Source organism: Trachurus japonicus, chromosome 8 (assembly GCF_045865225.1).
Source record: "Trachurus japonicus isolate A0001 chromosome 8, Traja_1.0".
Lineage (NCBI taxonomy): Eukaryota > Metazoa > Chordata > Actinopteri > Carangiformes > Carangidae > Trachurus > Trachurus japonicus.
In genome coordinates this window covers 2,483,036-2,497,092 of record NC_140914.1, presented here as the reverse complement: position 1 = coordinate 2,497,092, position 14,057 = coordinate 2,483,036, and the positions used below count along the sequence as shown (strand labels likewise).

At 47.0% G+C, this 14,057-nt stretch overlaps 1 protein-coding gene across 1 annotated transcript; it reads right to left on the bottom strand.

Moving 5' to 3' along the window:
- Nucleotides 1–610: 610 nt before the first annotated feature.
- On the bottom strand, nt 611–9,895 carry LOC146982311 (uncharacterized). Its single transcript, XM_085783304.1, has 4 exons — nt 9,663–9,895; nt 4,220–4,725; nt 4,095–4,189; nt 611–2,047 (listed from the first exon to the last, which is right to left on the bottom strand). The coding sequence occupies exons 2-4, from the start codon at nt 4,539–4,541 to the stop codon at nt 956–958; spliced, it is 1,509 nt and encodes a 502-aa protein (XP_085639430.1). The 5' UTR covers nt 4,542–4,725; nt 9,663–9,895; the 3' UTR covers nt 611–955.
- Between the last annotated feature and the right edge of the window lie 4,162 nt (nt 9,896–14,057).

The window sequence follows — 14,057 nt, the reverse complement described above, 5'->3', positions numbered from 1 at the left end:
TCATCCCGCCCCCTGGATTCAGCCGAGGTCTACCGCTCGTTGACACACTAGACATGTTAATGATATTATAGTCTGGCTTGGCAGGATAATAAAACGGTAGAGTTTTAAAAAAATCACCCCCCTCAGAGTGTGTGCGGGGGTAGAAACTATCGGTTGAGGCAAAAAAACGTAATGGCACCAGGCTTTGATCATGTTTATTGAGGACGTAAAGTCTGTGATTTTAACATGGGGGTCTATGGAGAGTTGCTCCCTTCTGAACGCGGAAGTGAAGAAGCTTCACTTCTCAGACCGACAACTGCCCCCTTGGTGTGAAACCACGCTGTGACCCGTAATCGAGGTGCAGACGAGTGAGTTTGGAGCTGACGAGAGGATCGAAAAAAGAGAGAGACGGCTGAGGAGGAACTAGAAGAACTCAGCTGTAGTGGAAATGCACCTTTACCGAGCCGTGAAAGTGTAGTGGAAAAGCGCCACTAGGGTCAGGTGGGCCGGTGTGATGAGCGGTTGAGTCCCGGTCAGGTTCAGTAAAGTCCTCAAACTTGGTCACTGAAGTTTTGTGCTTGTGTATCAGTTAAGTACTCAGACAGGAAGTACTGGTACTTGGTCCTTGAGAGAGAGAGAGAGAGAGAGAGAGAGAGAAAGAGAGAGCGAGGTAGAGAGAAGTAGAGAGAGAGATAGAGAGAGAGATAGAGAGAGACTATGCTCACTACAGTTGAGACCAGTTTAAAGATTATCTACACCCTCCCACAGACACACACAGTACGTAACATGTGCACACACACACAGACACTTGCATAAGAGCAAATGAGTCGATCCACCCGCCCACGTATATGATGCAAAAAGAGCACAAAAGGTATGAAAATGTAAGAAAACTTCATAAGGAAAAAAGATTTATAGATCATATTTATAAAAAAAGGAATAATACTTTGTTTTTCCGAGGTTAAAGGGTTCGGAGCGCTCAGCTGCTGTCACTGCCCATGGTGCTGCTGCTGCTGCTGCTGGTGCTGGCCGTGTCCGATCGCTCCCGTTTGTGGATCTGCTCGTGTGCTTTGAGGTGACCCGACTGGCTGAAGCTCTTGCCGCAGTGGGGGCAGGCGTACGGCCGCTCGCCGGTGTGGATCTGCTGGTGAGCCTTCAGGTGGCCGAGGCGGCCGAAGCTCTTGCCGCACTGCGTGCAGCCGAACGGCCGCTCGCCCGAGTGGATCTTCTCGTGGGTCTTTAGGACGCCGGAGTTGCTGAAAGTCTTCCCGCACTCGGAGCAGGTGAAGGGCTTCTCGCCCGTGTGGATCTGCACGTGGTTGCGGTAGCTGGTCTCCTTGGTGAAGCTCTTGCCGCAGTGCTGGCAGCAGAACGGCCGCTCGCCCGTGTGGCTCAGCTGGTGCGCCTTCAGCTCCTTGGACTGGCCGAAGCTCTTCCCGCAGGTGGCGCAGATGAACGGCCGCTCGCCGGTGTGCAGCCGCTGGTGCGAGCGCAGGTCGTCGGCCTTGGTGAAGCCCTTGGGGCAGTGGGCGCAGACGTACGGCTTCTGGCCCGTGTGGATCAGCTGGTGCCGCTTGAGGTTCCCCGCCTGGCCGAAGCTCTTGCCGCACTGCGAGCAGGTGTACGGCCGCTCGCCGGTGTGGATGCGCTGGTGGGTTTTCAGGTTTCCCAGAGTGCTGAAGCTCTTGCCGCACTGCGTGCAGGAGAACGGCTTCTCCCCCTGCATGTTGCGCGGTTTCCTCACCGTCGGGTGGTGGCTCTTGGTCGCGGCGTGACCGGCCTGGCCGCTCGCCGCGCCCTCGGCCGCCGGCTGCAGCTCGTACAGCGCCCCCCCTCCGAACTCAGGGTCCGGTTTGCCCATGCCGTCCATCAGCAGCGCGTCGGGCCGCAGCTTGTTGAGCTCGGTGCGCAGCTCGGCCATGTGGATGGACTCGAGGCTGTTGGGCTGCAGGTGGGCCGACATGGCGGCCGAGTCCACGTACTCGGCCTTCAGGGCGCTCAGCCCCGTGGCGTAGTAGCACTGCAGGTCCACGTGGTGGTCCGACTTGATGTACTCCAGCGTGTCAGTCACCTGCAGGGGGAGGGAGGAAGCTGCAGTCAGGGGGGGCAACAAGAGAGGGAGGGGGGGGGTCTGACTGGAGTTAAAAGAATAGTTCACCCAAAATTGAAATTATCTCCTCCCCCTCATGTGGACTAAGGGCTGGGAGAAGTTTCAGAGTCCTCCGTGGCTTCTCTGAGTTACAGGGGGTCTCGGCGTAGCAGTGCATGTCCATATGACGGTTGCGAATGGATACCAACTGTCTTCGTAACAAAAAGACACACCAAAAAACATCCAAATACCTCCATGCTGCTCGTATGTAATGTCTGTCTTGTATTGAAGCCCCGAAATGCAAAATTGTTCCGAAAAAAATTAAATAAGTCTATATTTCAAGCTTGTTTGCAGCGGAGATTCGCGCGAGATTTGGATGAACCAGGAAGAGGAGCTTCCGCTGCAAACAAGCTTGAAATATAGACTTATTTAATTTTTTTCGGAACTATTTTGCATTTCGGGGCTTCAATACAAGACGGACATTACATACGAGCAGCATGGAGGTATTTGGATGTTTTTTGGTGTGTCTTTTTGTTACGAAGACAGTTGGTATCCATTTGCAACCGTCATATGGACATGCACTGCTACGCCGAGACCCCCTGTAACTCAGAGAAGCCACGGAGGACTCTGAAACTTCTCCCAGCCCTTAGTCCACATGAGGGGAGGAGATAATGAGTGAAATTTCAATTTTGAGTGAACTATTCCTTTAAAGTCCCCCTAAAGAGGCATTTTAAAATCTGTATAAATGCTCTACTAGGACTATTTTGTCAAAACATGAGGCTCACACTGAGATTTGAGAGGAAAAAATCTGAGGATAAAAGTTTTACATTAGAGAGAATCATCATCATCATCAGTTCGTTGGTTCCTAAAATTTCTTAAAAGGGACAGTTCAACATTTTCATCACCATAATCCCTACAGTCAGCTGTAGGTTCATTACCTTTAATTAGGGCCATGGGGCAATCGCACCGAGCACTATTGTTATTGTGTGGATTTTTTCCTACTTACCGTTATTTTTTTTATTTTTTTCATCTTCCGTACAAATTTCTTTTTACTACTGACAAATTATATATCAAAACATGCGGTTCGATTGGGATCGGTGTGCTATTACTTTTCTTTAAAGAATATGAATTGTTCGTGACATAAGTTGCGAAAAACTGCAAAAAAATTTGCATTTAAGTCAACGGGACGGGTGAAAAAGAACAATCGTTGGAGTTTTTCAAACGTCTACTGCTCAGGCATACTTTCACCTAGAGACTTCATTTAAACTTTAAACAGTAGACACAAGTCTTGTGTATTGGTGTGTCAATCCATGTTTCGATAGGTCGTATAGTTTTATAACAAACCCTGATCAATGACCATGATCGTTTTTGGAGAAATTATGAGATTATAATGGGTGTGTATTGCACGGAATGTTCGTGTTAGAGTGCATGACATCATCAGTTAGAGTGGGAGAGAGCCCCCAAAAAATTCCAGATTTTTTCTCTTTCCACACTCGGCCCGGCCACAATTTACACTCTACACACATGATTTTTTCCAAATTTGTAGACAATCTTGTTATCTCTCGCCCAATGTGCTCAAAATATCAGAGAGACTTACAGAATTTGAATTATCAGCCTCTAAGTGCGGCCACGTCTGTCTCTGCTCCTCATTGACTCCAATTACAAAGATTTTCTGAGAGAAGCAGAACGGACCGATGTTTTAAACTCGCAGGTGTCTCCAAAATATTTACTGTAGAAACACCAAATCGTACCAAATCATTCAGGAAGTCCTTACGATGACCAAGGTCTGTGTATTTTTCTGATACGAGCTACCGTTTTGTCAGAATAAGCCCAAATGCGAGACCAGAGCAGAGGCAGAAAATCGCTCTATTTCTCAACGTTTCTGTCTGCCTTAGCCTGGGGGGCCCCTATCGTCATTGGCAACCGCCTCAAGTTGCCGTGGTAACCTCTGAGCCTCAGTCAGACCAGGTGAGATCAGACCAGACCAGACCAGACCAGACCAGGTTCGATTCCCTGGTCCGCGTTTTACCTGAGAGATGTAGTCGAACACGGAGCTGGGCTCGTAGTGCGACTTGTACTCGAGCTCTGCGACGTCGCCGTGGTGGAACGGGCCCAGGTGGTGGTGGTGGTGGTGGTTGTGGTGGTGGTGGTGGTTGCCGTGGTGACCGTGGTGACCGTGGTGCTCGGACTTGATGTAGTCGAGGCCGCTGATCTCCATCTTGATCTGGTCCTGGCCCAGCTCGGCGGTGGACAGCGGCTGGATCTCCGACAGGTCCACGGTCCGGATCGGGTCCAGGTCCAGGTCCTCCGGCTCGCTCTTCACGCACGGCAGCATCACCAGCGGCTCCGCGATCTCCGCCGCCAGCGAGCTGAGCGTGGGCGTCGGGCAGTCGGACGACAGCAGCGCCAGCGTGGGCGCCGGCGCCACCTCCAGGGAGGGGTCGGGGCTCAGGCACTCAGTCTCCAAGTCTGTCATGGTGAGGGGCGGAGCTACTCCTCCTCACCTTCCTCCTCCTCCTCCTCCTCCTCGTCCTCCTCCTCCTCCACTCCCCCCCTCTGCTGCCGGGGAGGGGGGCGGGGCCTAGAGGTAGGGGGCGTGTCCCTGAGAGGCTGCTCTGGCGATCCAGCAGCGTCACCGCCCTCACCTGACCAGGACCAGCCTGCAGAGAAAACACAAGGTGAGACAGCAGTCAGTCGGCTGCAGCCAATCAAACGCATTGAATAAAGTTTATTCAAACAAGATGGCCGCCGCTGACAACGTCACTGCACTTTGTAAAAACCTTCTGGTCTGATCCAAACACCATGAATCAACAATAATAATGATAGTAATGATGAGTATTAAGGGATGCATCAATACCACTTTTTTCCAAAACGAGTCGTGTACCAGTACTTGTATTTGAGTACTCACTGATACCGATACCAAGTACTTACACCACTACACATAAAGTTACTTAATTTTTTTTTTCCACAGATATGGTCCGTTATTTTAACAACATTCCTCAGTATGTTTTTTTTTGTACTTGAGTGACTGTCACAAGTTTCACTGCAGTACAAACACAGATTTAACAACATTGTCGTATACTGACATTTAACATTAGTGCTTTAAACATGGCACTGCCATGGATGGATAGATAGATAGATAGATAGATAGATAGATAGATAGATAGATAGATAGATAGATAGATAGATAGATAGATAGATAGATAGATAGATAGATAGATAGATAGATAGATAGATAGATAGATTTGTGTAGTCTGGACTGTCATAAACAAAGGATTTACGGTGATTAGGGTGTAACTATGTGTTCTTTTGGTTATGATAATGATAATAATAACGATCATCATGACACTGACAATAATAATGATGATAATGATAATTCCAGAATTAAAAACAAACTTTGAACAGAAGTTATATGAATATGAATATAAAATAAAACCGTCTTCAGCTTCTCCAGTCATGAAGATTCATGTTTTCATGCAATGAGAATTTGAACTTTGAAAAGGCTGAACTTTGACCCCTGTAGCTGATGCCAGCAACATGGACACACACACACACACACCAGCAGGAAGTGATGTCATCACCATTCACCTACTGAGCTGTTAGCTGCCGTGCTAACAAGCATCATCAGGAGATGTGTTTCCATGGAGACCGTTTCCTCTCTGAGTTCATCCTGAATGAGTCTTTCAGGTTTTAACCGTTTCATCTGATCTGGTGTTTACATTGAGCCGCTGCATTTATTCACCACAGACGTTTTATTAGTTAACGCTAGTGAGCTGCGGTCCGGTCTGGTCCGGGCTTCAACACCCGCCGGTCCGGTCCGGTTCAGTCCGGTCCGGGCTTCAACACCCGCCAGTCCGGTCCGGTTTAGTCCGGTCCGGTCCGGTTTTAATGTTCAGGCCCGTTGAGAACTGTAGAGATCCAAACCTCCTGCGACTGATCCCAGATCAGATCTCTGGTTGATCTTTGTTGTGACTGAAGTGAAGAAACGTCTCTACACGTTCACATCGACACGGAGCAGAAAGAACCAGAACCAGAACCAGACAACATTCAGTTTCACCGTTTACATTTTGTCATTTTACTGTGGATTGGACTGTGGTTTCAGTAAAGGTTTATTCCACCTGTTCAGGGCTGTAAACTAACGGTCGCCACTCGCCAAATGCGACTAAAATATTCGCCTGGCGACTTGAATTTGGTGGGCTACACGCCACGGGGGCGGGTAGATGTTTGTCCCGCTTGTCCCGTGTTGTTGTTGTTGTGTCGCACTGAAGCAGCTCCCCCAACGACCCCACTGTAGAAAACAGTTAAAAAAAAAATACTGTTATCTCAATGAAAAGTGCTGAAACTGATGTGTATGTAACGAAAAGAGGCAACTTATTATTTGGCCAGTAAAAAATGTCCTTGGCCGGTAGATTTTTTCATCTACCGGTCCCCTTGGCAGGTGAGCCAAAAAGTTAGTTTACAGCCCTGCACCTGTTTATTCTGACTGAGCTGTTTAATTCAGTTTGGCCTCTGACATTTTAACAGGTCTTTGCAGGTTCTTTAAACGAGAGTCGACGCGCTAACAATCTGCATCAGGCTCCTTTACCACCGGTCTGATCTCCGGCTGGCGACCGGCGTGGCCGTTCACTCCGCGTCGAGAGACGTCATCACCTTGACGACAACGTCAGTGGGACAGAAAACAGTAAACAAGTTGGAAAAAACAAAAAAAACAAAGCAGCAGCAGCAGCATGGAAGCTGGTGAGACGGTTGTTTAAAACTTATATTTAACAGGAAGTAGCAGCTTCACTTCAGGCGTTTACTACAGGACAAGACGTTACCATGGATACAGACTGTACCAGCACACACATCACCATAGCGATTGATATATCCATCTCTATGGGACTGAATATCACTACGCACATGAAAACAATAACCTATCAGGTGTTTATACAGCATCTAACGCTACAGACGCTGCGGCCGTGGTCAGGGTTCGATTCCTCCTCTTCCCCACGGATCATCACAACCAGGGACGGAGGAACCTTTCACATCTGGATCGATACGGTACCGATGCTCTGTACCGGTTCACAACAACGGTTCCTTCTTTCAGTGGCGGCCTGCCACAAATAAATTATGTTATTGGCGTTCACACACACAGGGAGCGCGCACACATGACAGCAGTCAGTTCAGACTGACCCCAGAGCTGCTGCTGCTGGAGGAGGAGGAGGAGGAGGACAGGTGAGTTCATCCAGGTGAATCAGAGCTGGAGCTGTTCTCCATCACTACGGTGGCCCTGAAGGTTCAACTCACTATTGCTCCAGGAAACACACAACAACAACAACAACAACAGTAGCAGCAGCAGCAGCAGTTTCTGGGGACAGGATAATGGTTGTATCAATAAGAGACCGGTTCTGGGGCGGTGTGTGGTGCAGTGGTTAAAGCGGCCGCCCCATGTAGAGGCTACAGTCCTCAGCGCAGGCGTCCCCGGTTCGAGTCCCGCGTCGGGCAGACCTTTCCTGCATGTCATTCCCCCTCTCTCTGCCTCCCCCTTTCCTGCCTATCTCTACTGTGTGCTATCAATAAAGGCAAAAACGCCCAAAAATATACTTAAAAATAAATAAATAAATGAGAGGTCAGTCCTGGTTCTGGTTCTGGTCTCAGTGTTTAACCTCCCTCTTCCTGTTCTGGATACACACACACACCTACACACCTCTACACACACACACTTCCTCCGTCCGTCCGTCTGTCAATCAAAGCTTCGTCCATGTCATAAAGCTCATGACATCACATTAATGTTTTATTAAACATCTGGAGTCGTCACGGTAATAAAACGTGTCATCATGATGAAATTAAAACTCCTGAACACCTGAATAAACTTTATGTTGTGAGAATATGTGAAAAGATAAACGACTGAAACAAGAAAGTTTCTTTGTCTTTTACTTTTGAAAATGACTCAAATTGTTTTATCTTTGTCCAAACAGTTGAACAAACCAGGGACAGAAACACTGAGTCTGACTGAGGAGCAGGTCTTTGTTCAGGTCAAAGCTTCTGAGCTTCAGCTGTTACAAACCGCTGCAGCTCAGACTGAACCGAACACTACCTGTAACTGGAACTACAGCTGTAACTGTAACTAAAACCGTAACTACCTACATACAACTGTTACTACAACTGGAGTCATTGTAACAGTAACTACAGCTGTAACTACCTCCACACAACTGTAACAACATCTGTAACCACATCTGTTACAACATCTGTAATTACACCTGTAATAGAACTACCTATAACTGTAGTTACAGTTCCAACATCTGTAACTACCGACATACAACTGTCTGTAGTTACAGTTACATGTGTAACTCCACCAGCTCCAAAACCGCTGCAGACTGAACACTACCTGCAACTGGAACTACAGCTGGAACTGTAAACAGCTGGAACTATAACTACAACTGGAACTGGAACTATAGTTGGAACTATAACTACAACTGTAACTGGAACTACAGCTGGAACTGGAACTATAGCTGGAACTACCTCCATACAACTGTAACTACAACTGTAATCATTGTAACTATAACAACATCTGTAACCACATCTGTTACAACATCTGTAATTACACCTGTAACTACCTATAGAACTACCTATAACTGTAGTTACAGTTCCAACATCTGTAGTTACAGTTCCATGTGTAACTCCACCAGTTCAACATCTGTCCGGTGCAGCTGCAGCTGCAGCCAGCGGCCTGCTCGGTGAGAGTTGCCCCGTGCTGCAGCTCTGTGTCCCGGCTGCAGAGGAGCACCGAGAGGCCGGAGCGGCTCCGCGGGGCCCGGCCTGGCTGCTGCCCGGGCCTCGGCCTCTCCTCTCCGGCTGAGCGGCAGCAGCAGAGTCGGTCCCGCCGTGGTGAACATACCTGTGCCCCCCCCTCCCTCCCTCCTCCTCCTCCTCCCCCCGGCTCAGGTAGCCTCCTCACGCCGCTGCACGACTCAGAGAGTGGCGGTGATTTATTTTTATTTTATTATTATTATTCCCCCCCACCACCACCTCAGCGGGATGTTAGTGCCCCCCCTGCCGCCTCTCGGCCCCCCCGGAGCGGCCGGTAGCCGTCAGAGCTCCGGCTGCTGCTGCTGCAGCGGCGGCAGCTCGGTACAAAGACAGGGCAGGCTGCCATGTCTGCGGCTAACGCTGCTAGCTAGCCGCGCTAACAGTGGCCATCTTGTTTATCACACTGCTGCTGCTGCTGCTGCTGCTGCTGCTTGGTGCTAACGGCGCTAACGGCGCTAACGGCGCTAAGCTAACTGACTAGCGGGGCTAGCGCCGTTAGCACGGGGAGAAAGTGAGAGTGAAGGCGGGGAGGAGAAGCTGCTGGCGGGGGGAGCAGCAGGACCCAGACCCCCCCCCCTCCTGCTGCTCCTCCTGCCCCCCCTAAACAACACAACACACACACACACACACACACACATAGACAGACACACAAAAGAAGCAGCGGAGAGCCGTTGAGTCGGCGGTGACAGCCGTTAACCGTTAAGTTAACAGGCAGGAAGCCGAGCGGAGCGCAGCGCGGAGCGGGGAATGACGGCGAGCTGAGCGGCTACGTTAACGTTACTACGTTACATTACGTTACGTTACCTACCTGCGGATGGTCCGGTTCAGGTCCGGTTCTGGCCCGGTTCAGGTCCGGCTCATGTCCGCCTGCTGTCGGTCCAATGTCCGTCAGTTGAAGCTCACAACTCCGCCGGACCCGCCACGTCCGCCTCTCCTCCTCTCCTCTCCTCCTCTCCTCCTCCCTCTATCACTGACTAATTCCGCTCCCTCCTTCCCTCCTTCCCTCCCTCTTTCCTCTCTCTCTTCTTTCCCCTCGGTACTCCTCCTCTCCTCTTTCCTTCTCTCCTTCCTCCCTTCCTTCCTTCCCTTCCCTTCCCTTCCTGCCTGCCCACTGCTCGCTCGTGCACACACGCAGGTAACCACGGTAACGGCGGGAGGTGGGTACAGTTCGCAGCGTCGCGCACAGCGGGGACGCGCTCGCCACATTGTTACAGAACCATCATCATCATCATCACCGTCACCTGGGGCTCGTGCTCGGCGTTCAAGTGGCAAATTAGTGACGTCAGCGCAGGGCAGTGACACCTACCTCATTTGGCTTTTATGGTCACAGAAAGATGGACAATGACAATGATGCATATTTCATAATAAACATAATTTTACTTTTTGCCAAATCCCACAACAACTTTCAAGTAAAAAAAAAAACGAATTTCTTGTTGTTTAAAGGGATAGTTCACCCAAAATTCAAATTTCACTCATTATCTACTCACCCTCATGTGGACTTACTGTGCGTTCACACCAAAAGCTTCCAAAGCGTCAAAAACGCTCGAGGGTGGGCGTCAGACAAGACAGCTCCCAAAACGGCAAATATTTTCAGCCGCTTTGGCCGCTCGTCACGTGACTGACGTCAAAGTTCGATCGCACTGGTCATTGGGGAGCCGAAATACAAAAAAAAAAAGTAAAAAAGGGAGCCGACGGACATCTCTATTATGACAGGCTGCCGCTGAACCGCGTCATAGCTAATTACCCTAAAGTTAACCATGGCTCAACTTCTCGTCTGGTGACGCTTTGGAAGCTTTTGGTGTGAACGAACAGTAAGGGCTGGGAGAAGTTTCAGAGTCCTCCGTGGCTTCTCTGAGTTACGGGGGGTCCGCGTAGCAGTATTTGTCCATATAACGGTTCAGAACGGAGTTCACTTTTCTTTGTAACAAAAAGACACATCAAAAAAACATCCAAAAACCCAGAGTGCGAATTATACAATGACAACTGGGGGGGTCAACATTTTACACAGCGCACCTGGACTCATTCCCGGAATCTCGTGTTCACATGTTAAACTCCACACAGGATCGAAACACCTGGACTCAGTCCCGGTATCTCGGGTTCATAGTGACACACGCAGATTCAGGCAATGAAATGGTTTAGTCCACTAGGGGTGTTTGAAATTTTACTACAAGCATCTTCCTGGCATGACTTTGGAAATACTGTATATTGTAGTATTTATGATTACTAATAAGAAAGATAAATGTTTCAACCCCCCTATCTGTTATTTGTACCTCTTTTAGGGGGGTCGCAGTCGTAATTAGGGGGGTCAAACCCCCCCAAACCCCGCTGTAATTCGCACTATGCAAATACCTCCATACTGCTCGTCTGTAATGTCCGTCTTGTATTGAAGTCCCAACATGAGAAATTGTTCCGAAAAAAATTTAATAAGTCTCTGTTTTGAGCTTGTTTGTAGCAGAAGCTCCTCTTCTTGGTCTTTGACGAACCGGGAAGAGGAGCTTTGAGAAGCTTGAAATATATACTAATTAAAAAATTTTCGGGACAATTTTGCATTTCGGGGCTTCAGTACAAGACGGACATTACATACGAGCAGCATGGAGGTATCTGGATGTTTTTTGGTGTGTCTTTTTGTTACGAAGACAGTTGGTATCCATTTGCAACCGTTATATGGACATGCACTGCTACGCCGAGACCCCCTGTAACTCAGAGAAGCCACGGAGGACTCTGAAACTTCTCCCAGCCCTTATTAGTCCACATGAGGGGGAGGAGATGATGAGGGAAATTTCAATTTTGGGTGAACTATCCCTTTAAGTGAGAGTTTGAACGGTACCTATGTCTCAACTCTCTCCTGTCTACAAAACAAAACAGTTGTTAAAACTACCAACATGTGAAGCTACTGCGTTTAATGTCTTTAATTAATGTCCAATCTTACGTCTATTTATTTGTTTGTTTTTGCTTTATTCTTTTATTCTTCATTTAATCATTCATCTATAATGTTTTAGCTACTGTGTTTGTATAAATAAGAAAAAAAGAACTCCTGAAGACACCGTCACCTGCAAACTTTACTTTTCTCCGTCAACGCTCAGTCCAAATCCCCCAATTAAATCAATATTATATGATAAACTCATATTCATAACTGTAAATCCACCAATCTGACGTCATGTTTTTGCCGTTTCGAAAAGGAAATCAAACGATACATCAACACAGTCAGTCAATCTGGAAACAAGAAAGACGTTTTTTTCTGTTTGTGTTGACCTATACCTCAATGCTCCATTAGTTTTCTTCTCCAGTATATTATGATATTATGTTGTAACCTGTTCAGTCTCCAAGGTCAAACAGATTTCCTTTAAAATGCTCCACAGATTTGACCCTGAAGAAAGACGTTGATGTGAACTGCAGCCACTGTGACTCTGTTAAATGAAACCTTGGTGCATTTATATTCTGGTTTTGCCCACTAGGGGGGTACGATGCTGCAAAATCTGTTATTGATCCAACACCAAGTAAATACAGGGCCAGTATTACTGATACCGATACCAATATCGATACTCTTTAAAAGCAGTTCATCTACTTTTGTGTAGGGAAGAGCAACGTGTCATGATTCATAAAGTCAATGCATCATCATTATGTGAATTTTCATGATCATTGAATTATTTTGTACCATTGTGTAGGAATTCCTCCATCTAGCGTTGTGGTTGTATATCTCAAGCAACTCAGTTGTATTTTTCATTCTGCATTCACCTGAAATTGGGCAGACGGCAGACGGACGACATAAACAAGCCTCTATGTAAACAAGTGGTCCGTCAGCACGAGGCAAAACAATACACGTGACAATATGTTGTCATGGCGATGTGGTATTGTTTTACCGTCTTTCTCTGGACTTCTGTGACTAAAATGACGTCTGGTTTGTTAGCGACGGCCGTCTGCCCGACTGCAGGTGAATGCAGCATCAGTGTAACGCTCCATTCCTCCTCACCGAGCTTACCCGCTCCATGTAGATATGAATGATATAAACGGCTCATTCAGAGCTGAAAGGAACACTTCACTTTGTTGATGGGGGGATTACTGGTTAATGAAAAACAGACCGAAGAACCAAATAATCGATTTTCATGAAGAGATAACAGGAGAAGTTACACAATGTCCCTTTATCATGATTATGATCATAATAAAACACAGGACAGGACAAACACAGCAGCTTGCAGTAGTTTGGTCTGCAGTTTAATGTACTGAACGTAGAGAAGAGAAACTGAAACTTATAAGTATCGATCTCATCACGCAAGTATCGATCAGTATGATATACTATATAATATCAATATGAATATCAAACTTGGTATCGATACTATTGATATTTTAGATCGATCCGGCCGCCACTGTTGCCCACACACCAGACAACTCTGGGTCAACTCTCATGTTTTATCAGTGAGCGTATTTACCCACAGTTTCATTTATTCATTTCATTTTTATTCTATTTTCCTTTACGTCCTTGTATTTTTGATTTTTGAATTGGGGTTTAGAGTTTAAACAAAGAATTGGTTTCTGCCAGTTTCCGTCCAACCTTTTCACAATGCAGGTAAATATAGAGTTACTACTGGGATTATTAATATATTGTGCCCATTTGTTTACTTCAGCTTTACATTCTTGTCTTTGTGGTTTAAGTTTTTGCACAGATCAGTCAAATTCTTCTTAAGGGTAAACTAAGGTCCTGGTTCTGGTCTCTATGGTTCCAACGGACCCTGACATTAAAGGAATAGTTCACCAAAAAAAGAAATTCAACGGTATCTTTTGAGTTTTATAACACAATACTTGCTCTGATCTTTTTGAATCCTTCAACTAACAAATAACCCAAAGTATGAAAAAACTAATACTAAAACTAATAAAAACTAAGCGTTAAGAAAAAAATTAAAACTAACTAAAACTAACAAACCCGCTCTAAAAACTAATTAAAACTAACTGAGTCAAAACTAAATAAAACTAAACTATAATTAAAAATCCAAAACTATTATAACCTTGTTAGTGACTTCCCCTCATGTTGATGAATACTCTGGAGTAGTTTTTTATTCCTCAAAGGTCATCTGGAGACCCGGGAGGCCGGTTCCTAGTCCAAACAAAACTTTATATGAGAGTAATAAGGCCCGACACAAAAACGTCCATAAAACTACACAACAACCATTTAATATTCCTCCACACTGCTCGTCCACTGCAATCCAAG

Bases quoted from the DNA above. Each gene is read 5' to 3' on its own strand.
- LOC146982311 (XM_085783304.1), bottom strand. From the start codon at position 4,541: ATGACAGACTTGGAGACTGAGTGCCTGAGCCCCGACCCCTCCCTGGAG. The intron at 4,190-4,219 runs ACCACCACCACC...ACCACCACCACC, and splicing joins TCACCACGGTCACCACGGCA to ACCACCACCTGGGCCCGTTC. The intron at 2,048-4,094 runs GTAAAACGCGGA...CTCCCCCTGCAG, and splicing joins TGTTCGACTACATCTCTCAG to GTGACTGACACGCTGGAGTA.